At 32.7% G+C, this 9,798-nt stretch overlaps 1 protein-coding gene across 1 annotated transcript in view; it reads right to left on the bottom strand.

Moving 5' to 3' along the window:
• LOC119832256 overlaps positions 1-9,798 on the bottom strand; it is an 89,440-nt gene continuing 79,642 nt past the window's right edge. The window contains exons 3-6 of the mRNA XM_038355917.1: positions 5,621-5,814; positions 3,499-3,730; positions 3,159-3,236; positions 1-2,101 (exon numbers count right to left, since the gene is read on the bottom strand). Of these exons, the coding sequence (XP_038211845.1) occupies positions 1,789-2,101; positions 3,159-3,236; positions 3,499-3,730; positions 5,621-5,814 (817 nt within the window). The 3' untranslated portion in view covers positions 1-1,788. The remainder of the gene's footprint in view (positions 2,102-3,158; positions 3,237-3,498; positions 3,731-5,620; positions 5,815-9,798) is intronic.

Genomic DNA, 9,798 nt, shown 5'->3' with positions numbered 1-9,798 from the left:
TTACAAATAACATTATGTACACTTTATTCATAACATATATTGTTATAAATCTTATGTCTACCAATAGGTGCACCTATTAAAACTTTATATTTTTGGAAAACAATAAAATATAATTAAGGAAAATATGGAAAATGTATCATCATTGATGAATATTAGCCTCAATTTTTAAAAGCGAATTCATATTGTTAGATAAAAGAAGTAAGTGATGATGTTTATTTATAAAAACACTTGATTTAAATAGTAACTATATAAACAAAAAAAAAAACACAAATAAACATTTTAACTAATATAAATTAGGTAATACGATTCTTAGGTGATGACCTCATAAAGTCATTAGTTAAAGGTCACAGTTGCAGCTGTTAGAATATTATGTTATTTCGTTATATTGATACTTGACCATGTCGCTATTAAAAATTCAAAGGAAATAGCAAATGTCATTTTACGTTTGCAAATTTGTGTAAAAAAAACAAAGTACATACATTGAATGGAAAAGAAATTAAAATTTTTGAGGTATTTTCTTTTTCAGGTCATTCATTTGTAATAATACAATAGTAAACTTATAGCTTGTTAATAGCTTTCTGGCCGCGGCTTCGCCCGTGTCGTTGAAAGATATGTCCTAGAAATGGCATGTTTCACCGCGGTAATAAGTAGCCTATATCACACTCTAGCCTCTTTATTTCCAGACACGAAAATCGTATAATCGCTTTGTTGCGTCGTGAAAGTAAGATAAACAAAACACACTTTTGCGTAAAATTAGTAATGATTTATAATGATAGTAATTGTGCGAGTAAGTAACATATTTGCTGTTACGGTGATTGCTCCCGAATTCTCTTCTTTTTTTTGTTTCGTAATTACTACGATTCTTTTTTTATGTCTGATTGATATAATATTGATTCTGTAAGAAATACAATACTGTATATGAAACGTGTTTTTGGAATATCTTTAAAAAATATGAATTAAGCTTGAAAATTTCCTGAACATCGAGATGATCTCTATTTAATCGCGTATCGCATCGAGTTAAATTGTTGCCAATAGCGACACGTTCAAGTACCTATAAATTCAATAATATAATTTATTATAAACACTATTACAAAATTTACATTAGAGTGATCGAAAGATCGGAATTAAAAATATCCTTACTCCCTGAATTATACTAACGTAGTATGTTCACAGTAGGTATCTCTTTAATTATCAAGTAATAAAGACAGTGTGGAGTAATGAAGCACGTTATTTACAAAAGATATAAACACCATTGGTACTAGGCACTCTATTCAATAACAAATCAGAAGTTGTACATTATGGTGAGTTTTGGTATTAACATGTTCTCACATATATCATAAAGTATTCTTTATCGTCTTACTTATAATTTGTAACTTATATACACGGCACATTCTTTGTTAAATTAATAAAACAAAGCCATTATTTACATTTCATATCTACATGATAAGGTACACGCAATCATTATATATAATATGCAACATGCAAAAGATGTGAATGTAACCTTTTTTTAATTCAAAATTTAAAACATCTAGTATCGTACCACATACACGTTCAATTGTTGTAAAAGAAGGATCACATTCACATCCATGCATATAAATCTCCGATACAAATTAAAACCACTCTAACTATAATTTAAACCACTTCAAACAATAATTCACAATAGGGCACCAATTAATCACTTTTCATACGATCTGAAAACACTCAATCAAATTCGTTCTCCGTCGATTTGTTCATTCATTCTACAACACTCGTTGTTCACAACACATCGGGTCACATTCGCGTGGTTTGTTATAAATGTGCGAGTATGTCAATTTCCGATGGGGGCGGTGTGCGTGACTCGTTGAGGGCTGAAGACCCCGAGACCGTGACGATGACCGGCTGAGCGTCAGTGTGGACGATCGTAACTAGATGCTCGTCAGGGTCCTTCTCCTGTTCGGTAGGTTTGGGGAGAGCTTCTATCGTATCGTTGGAATATTTGAGATCGATGGGAGTTATAGAAGGGAGGTTGTCGGAGACAGTGTTAGGCGGATCGGCGCGAGGTGCTCGATAAGACGGTGGGCCGCTGTACTCGGATACGCACCACGCTGCTCCTGTTGATCCTCTGAAAACGTGAAATAGCATAGCGTATAAGAAAATAAATAGACTCATAAGTAATGCTGGTCAGTTGAGAAGTGATAGAGCATGTATTCAATCCGATCCCACATTTGGTTGGATAAAAAAGCCCGTATATTTTGCTGCCCTTTATCAAAATCGATGTGTAATTCATGTACCCTATAACTATTACTATGCGAAGGAACATTATTTTTAGAAATTGCGCTCGCTACTAAATAAAATACTTCATGTCTATCAAGATTAATAAAAATTCTATGTAACACCAAAACTTTTAATTCTTATATAACAAAAATAATATAAAATAATTTATGTCAAATAACACGCGTCACTTTTAAATAAATTAATAAATATACTAATTGAGGATTGGTTGTTTAGAATAGAAGGAAATCAATTATAAGGTGGATTGCACCCATCATCTTAAAAATCGCGATAAGTCTCCCTATAAGTCTACTAATTAATGAATTAATAACAATACTTGTAATGGTTCCGCAACACATCGTCAAGCGTTAGGCGTAATTTAGATAACATAGGCGAGCGAGTCAATTAATTACATAATTCAGGTAAAACTAAGTACAACAGGCGTTATTTGTAACTTATGTTACAATAGACATAATCATTAAAAAACATTATACTGGACGGAGATGTTAAAAAAAACAAAAAAAAAAAACTATCTATACACTATGTCTTTTATAGCATACGAGTACATACAAAAATCAGTTAAATATGTCTAATAGTTCAGCCCGAAGACATTGCGTTTTCATAATTTTAAAGCAAAACATTTGTAATAAAATCTACTATCTAGGTACTCTAATGCCTAAATGTAACATGACACTGCGACGTTGCCAGTTGTCACACTTCTCTCTCTCTCAGGTTAGTTGGTGAATGAATTATTATAAATGGTTATCTATTTTGTTGTCATACCTGTAATTATGTATGTGTTAAAAATTGCTACTAAATAATATCCTTTTGTAAAGAATTTAAATTGTATTATGAAATAGTATTGGCGGTGTTGTCTTCACCCAATGTAAAAAAGGTTTATACCGAACCTGACTAGACTTGCTGAATTTGATCTGTATGTTGGAGGTGGTGACACCACTGGCGCACTTCTGTCTAAGAGAAGTAACCTGAAACAATTTCTTATTACAATAATAAGTATAATAACAAATAACAAAGTGTAAGCTCAACATGGATCACATTGTTATTTATTTATTTGATCCAACGAACTTAAAATACTTTTAACAGCTATCCAAATAATATAAATAAGAAAAGATGTGCTTGGTTTGATTTTTAAAGCTACTGTTACTCAGAAAACTGAACTGAAGAAAAACGTAATAATACAAAACAGAAAAAGATTTACTCCTCCAGAAAAAGAAAAAGGAATCATACCTGAGTCTATACTCTTGCATAGATGCTTGGTAAGTCGGTGGTGGAGGCCGGTAATGGAACTCGGGGTATAACATGGCCGCATATGGGTGGTGAGGCCTGGCGTAGCTCGGGGGCAGCCGGGGCACGAGGCGCCTGCAGGACGCACGACGCAGACCGAATAGGGCACAAGGGGCATCCCTTGCCCCTAGCCGCCACGCTAGCCCAGCTGCTGTTACCAACACCACTCCTATACCTGGAAATGGAACAATATATTAGTTAACAATTTTTATAATGTACCTTAGTCTTGGTTCCTATGTTTCTCATTCTATAGTTTTTATTTGGAAGGTTAAATCTCATAGGCTAATTTAGACTTTAGACTAATCTGTTCGTAAAATAGCATCGAAAATAAATTTATTTCTAGCATTAATATTTAAACCATTCATATATCCAGTATTATAATTTCTCTTCACGATATTATACGAATATATTCTAAAGTTTCACCAAAAAAAACTTCATTTCATGTAACTGCCATATCCCTATATCCCTAGTATACATAATTTATTATCGAATCCATAAACATATGTGACTCAGCAAACGGGAATCAAATAAAACCGTAACTAACTGATGTGTGACATGCACATATGACGCTCAAACAATATTGACAATAAAATTCCCGACTGTTTGGATTTGTACTTTTCAAACGAACTTCCAAATACCGTAGGTACATCCACAAATACGCTTATATAGGCAAAGTTTCCCAATCCTGGGTGTAGCCGAACACCGCTTTCGATTACACATCAATCGACGTTGACGCGTGAAGTAACCAATGAGTGACGCATACAAATTGCTCCCAGCACAATAATAGATCACTTGTCTGTAACAACATCATTTGTCCCAAACGCTAATGAAAATCCAATTAATTCAGCTTGAAAACTCATTGGAAGTTTAATTGAAAACTTGGGCCGACACGACTTTGCGAATGATGTAATGAGATTTCGGCTAGACTTGTTATTGTCATATGCACGGTGAATACTCAATGAGCTATCCCTGTTTCACGGTTAATTACAAACATCTGTTGTTTTATTACAGTATACAAAGCTTTATTAAATCTTATAAAAACTCAAATGCGTTGGTCCGAAAAGGTACACAAGGTTTGCCTACATCTACTATTTTAATTGATTTGTGTATTTAAAACTTTAAAAAGAATAAAAGAAAAAAAGCCTGACTTATTTAAATGCGAACTTTTCATCATCATCCACTATTTGAAAAGAAACAAACATTAGTTATTATTTAGTCTTCCTTCCGTAATATGGTATCTCGATTCTATCTACGCCCAACATACCAATAAAAATCAAGAATATTTTGAAGATGACAGCTAAAATTTCGTTTCACATTTCGTTTTTCGTCATGGATTCCATACATCGATGAAAGCACATATTATGTCAAAATTCACATGAAGTTTCTTCAATTCAATGCTCAAAGTAGATAAACAAAAATCCTATGCCTAAAGTACAACCACATAGTGTAGTTATTTTTAAAACAATTGCCATTAAAATTCAGTTTTAAACTCAGTGACAAAACTAATAGCACGTTCACTTTTTGAAAGGTGTTGTGTTAACGTTCCCCTTTGATCGAAAAACTTAAACAAAAGAGAAACATTAAACGCGAAGCGAGCTGTTAAATGATCAAAGAGTTTATGTGAAAAATATATTATAACAGAACCGAACACGGGCATAGCAATAAAAGCAAAGTAGAGAAGGAGCATATTGATACACCCATGCAGATGTACGAGTTTATCTGTAGGTATATTATATATTAATATGTGTTAGAAAGATTGAGTTTATTTTGAAAATAGTAATGACTCTCAATTTTTTAATTTGTTTTTCATATACTATATCAACAAACAATAGCCGTTTATGCTGACAGAGAAAAACGGCTAGGTATGTGGGTATGATAATCTCATTCAAATATTTAATATTTATAATGGAAATGAAAAAACACTAAATAAGTTGGCTTATTTTACAATAATTATCTTTACTCCAATTTGCACCAGCACAATAAGGTACCTAAGGTATAAGATTTAACATTTAACTCTTTCCCCACGAAATTCAATAGTATATTCAAAAAGTATGATCATATTTACCTATCATTAAAAGTATTAGCGTAAGTGGTGTTGGGTGCGGCCTCAAAGCCCCAAGCGTGGCCCCAGCCGCCACCAGGCAGGCCCCAACCACTCCGAGGAAGAGAACACATAGCCTCAACGGAGGCCGACCACAGCAGGACTTTGGCGCATTTCCCTCCGCTTCTGAGCACGCATAGGCAGCACCTCTGCCTGATCTGTAATAAAGATTCCTAATTGAGTCCAAAATACATAATTATTACGCTATGACCGACTAAAAAAACGTTCTGAATACAAACTTTCACAATTGTTATACCATTAGTATACGTATAGTATACGTATATTATCTGTGCCCAAATTATAACTGACATTTGTTTTTAACATTACGAAATTTACATGACATTTGAATGATGACTTTTACGGTACACAAAAATATGACTAAAATTATTGTATGAATCTGAATTGGATCTGAATTGAATAATTGAAAATACATTTTACATATTTAATAAGTGGTAAAATACATATATTAACTTTGAAATTTTCAACAATTTAACACGGTCATTTCTTCTCAACTTTAAAATATCAATTTATAACATTTTCCAGAGGACATAAGTTCGAGCACGGGAAATCGCATCTGTTAACTTCATGTTGCATTATTCATGCAGCAAGCAACGCCCATGTTTCCACACGATATGATGCTTATGACTCCTTAAGTCTATTCATCCTATGACATTTCACTTAATGTAAGCGTATTCAAATCATTTCAACGTTAAGCATAGAAATAAATCAAGCACATTGACATAATACCAACTCATTTAGTTTTTTTTTACATTTAAAATTTCAGTACGAAAACCCAAAAGCCTAATGCAAATGAGTTTAATTCGTAATTCGCCCGTTGACTGTCTGATGCTAAAATAGGTAGCATCAGACGTAAAAGACAAAAAAGGGAACGGGCTTAAATAAAAATGCAAAAAGAGAAAATAGGAGATTAATCTAAATGTAGTACCTGTACCTTCCGCTATGAAACATCCTGCTAAAACGAAAAACTGAGCGCCAGTTATGATTTATCCTTTGTACATTTTTGAAATCTTGCAATTCGTAGCCAATTAAAAGTCCTGCCACGCTCATTCGTCTGCTTTTTACAACGCTAATGGGCTTCCCCTGTTCCGTGACATTAGCTTTATGTTTTTATTTCAGTTTACAATGTTTTAAAATTTTCGACTAAAGCAATTTAATTTTTTTCAATGCTCTTAATTAAAATTGCATTGGATTTTAACTAACTGGATTATTTTTTATAAAACATTAGACTCGCCAACCATATGGTGCAGCGCCAATATTGGCCGGATATGTGGATGAGTGCGCGCAAGTTCACTGACCTACATCATTAGATATAAAGGATGAGGGTTCTTACAATTTTAATCACCGATGTATAGCACGATGTGCTTATTAACATAAGCTAAAGCTTCTCGCATATGACACGTTTTATTTTAATAGTTGCTATGAAGGACAATCCAATCAACATGATAAAGGTTATAAAATAAAACGAAATCATTCCCCATTAAATCAATATGTATTATCTTTAAACAGAATGCATACTAAACTTAAACGACGATGAAATAGACACAAAGGTTTAAAAACGTCTAGTTATGTGCTTAATACGTCCGTAGATTTAAGGGCAATAAAAACAAATCTTCTCGGTTTAGTTTCGTATGGAGCGTGGCGGCATGGAGTCGGATGAACGTCGGACATTTTGATAAATGACCGCTCCTACAATAACATTCATTTCGTTTGCGGGCTCTTCTCTCCTCTGTTTTTTAATTCGTCCAGTCATAGTACGCCTTCACAACTCACTTTGAGGCTTGAGCGGACCTCATTATTTAGGCTTTAGAAACTTCATTAAGCTTTCAGAATTATCGAACATTATAATGTTTTGGTAAATAGAAAAAACCTTTCCTCATTTATACCAAAATTTACAAAATATATAAAATATACCAAAAATTTTTTAGTCTTTCAAAAATTTTCATTTAGTTTTACTAAATATCACGTAAATTTTTCCTTTACAATCAGACCAGTCGTCACACGCGTATAGCGTAACATAATTAATGTATTTGAACACGCAACGCACCAATTTAGTAATTAAATTCAATTATTGTATGTGAATCACACACAAGAATTTTCATCTCATAAGTGAATGTGGATAAAAATATCGTAAGTCGTTAATTGGTTTATAGTGTGTGTTTATAGTTTATTCAACTCTTTGGTTTCATCCTATACAAATATGAAGTAGACACAATGTGGATAGATTTGACTAAGATACATTACGATCTAAAGCTTTCTTAATAAGACAGGTCATAAATATGCAAATATCTCAATTTAGTGAAGATTTAATACATCACTAACATTGCGGAGTGAACCTCATACTCCTGTGGACCGCAGAATATGTTATGCTTATATTAACCCATATCGTGGAATAGCGCTCCAGGGCGTGAAATTTATGTCATTAATAAGGGCCTCAGGGTTAATTATCTGATTTATAGTTGGTACCCACATTGTGTTATGCATATGTTATTAAGAAATGACATTGACAATTTAATAGCCACTACTGTTGACGTCACTAAATTACTGCCATAAATAACAACACCGATAATGTGCGTCAAAACATTATAATAATATATGATGAGTTAATACAATTAATAAACTAAAAATTTCAATGTATTGTGTGTAATACAAAAATTTTACTTGTCAAAGTTATGAGTATCAAATTCGGCAGACATTTCATAGTCACGTGTAAAAATTCAAATAAATGGAATAACAATCTTCTTAAAAAGATATTAATTATTATTTTATTTAATTTCAAGTGACATAGACTCATTTTGTTAATAACAATTAATTCTTAAGAACTGTCTTAGTACATTATGTCTTAAATGCAATAATTGTGACTACTAGGTATGCCAGCGACTTAGTTTAAAAGCATAACAAAAGAAAGAAGTCCGACAGAAAAGTATGTATATGAAAATATTCTCACGAGATACTCGTTCTACATCAGTATTGTTTACGATCGAAATGATATAGAAAGAAAGGAAACTAATTATCCTATAGTTTATTGCCTATTGTACGGCAGTATAATGCGTGCCGCAAAAAGATCAATTTCTCAGCTTAATCCCATCTCCGAGCCGACCCTTTTTTAAGGCACACGCTTCATCGACCATAACACCAATAAGAAGAAATACACGCTCATATATAGAAATATTCAACATTCCATCGCACGAAAATTCATTTTAATGCAGCGATTTTCATAAAATTTATATTTACAAGGCAACCTTTCCATATAACGTATCAATTTCATTCGGAAACATCATTTACATAAATTCTCTCATGTCTGAAAAAGTTGTAAACATTTCTCTCGGAGATGTAAATAGACATTGAATTGAAATATTTTATTTACGAATGAATAAAATATATTTCTTGTAGATACTAGATATATATCTACTTCAATGAAATGTAAATTGTGTATTTAGCGTAATTTTGTCATTCAATTTATACGAATAGAACTATTTGAACTGTGGAGATGAAAATATGAAATAACGCTTATGGCTTGGAAGTGATTATTTATAGCAGATAATAAAATATACAATACTAGCTTTTGCCCGTGGCTTCGCACGTGTTATATTCGGAGTATTTTAATGGGTGGTATTAAACAAATAAACCTTCCTGTTCTGAAGAATAGAGTGTAGAGTGATTACTCTATCTATTAAAAAAACCATCAAAATCAGTTGCGTAATTTTAAATACCAAAGCATAGACTCACAGAAGGCGGAAAGCGACTTTGTTTTATACTATGTAGTGATGAAATTTTAGATGCGACTTCGAACATGTAGATAAACTGTCCGCGATCACGATATAAAGAAAACGGCGTAATTGTAATTATTAATGAACACGCTCTTTTAAAAATAAATTAATGTAATAATATGATGTTATTAACGCGTCTAATTCGTTTGGACAGAAATTTCTACGCATTTGTGCTACGTCATTGTATGTACAAAAAAAAAAGAATTAGCATAAATCCTACTTCAACTGGATAATTTATAAGTTACTGAGTGAAGTGTCAACTCCAAAAGTGTAAAAGGGATCACTTATAACTTTAGTATCATTCAGAGCAACAACGTTAAGCTGGCGTTAGCTTTATAGGCTCCCTTATTAGAT

This window comes from Zerene cesonia, chromosome 15, assembly GCF_012273895.1.
Source record: "Zerene cesonia ecotype Mississippi chromosome 15, Zerene_cesonia_1.1, whole genome shotgun sequence".
Taxonomy (NCBI): domain Eukaryota; kingdom Metazoa; phylum Arthropoda; class Insecta; order Lepidoptera; family Pieridae; genus Zerene; species Zerene cesonia.
The sequence above is the reverse complement of the archived record's forward strand: the minus strand, read 5'-3'. Positions and strand labels throughout refer to the sequence as shown.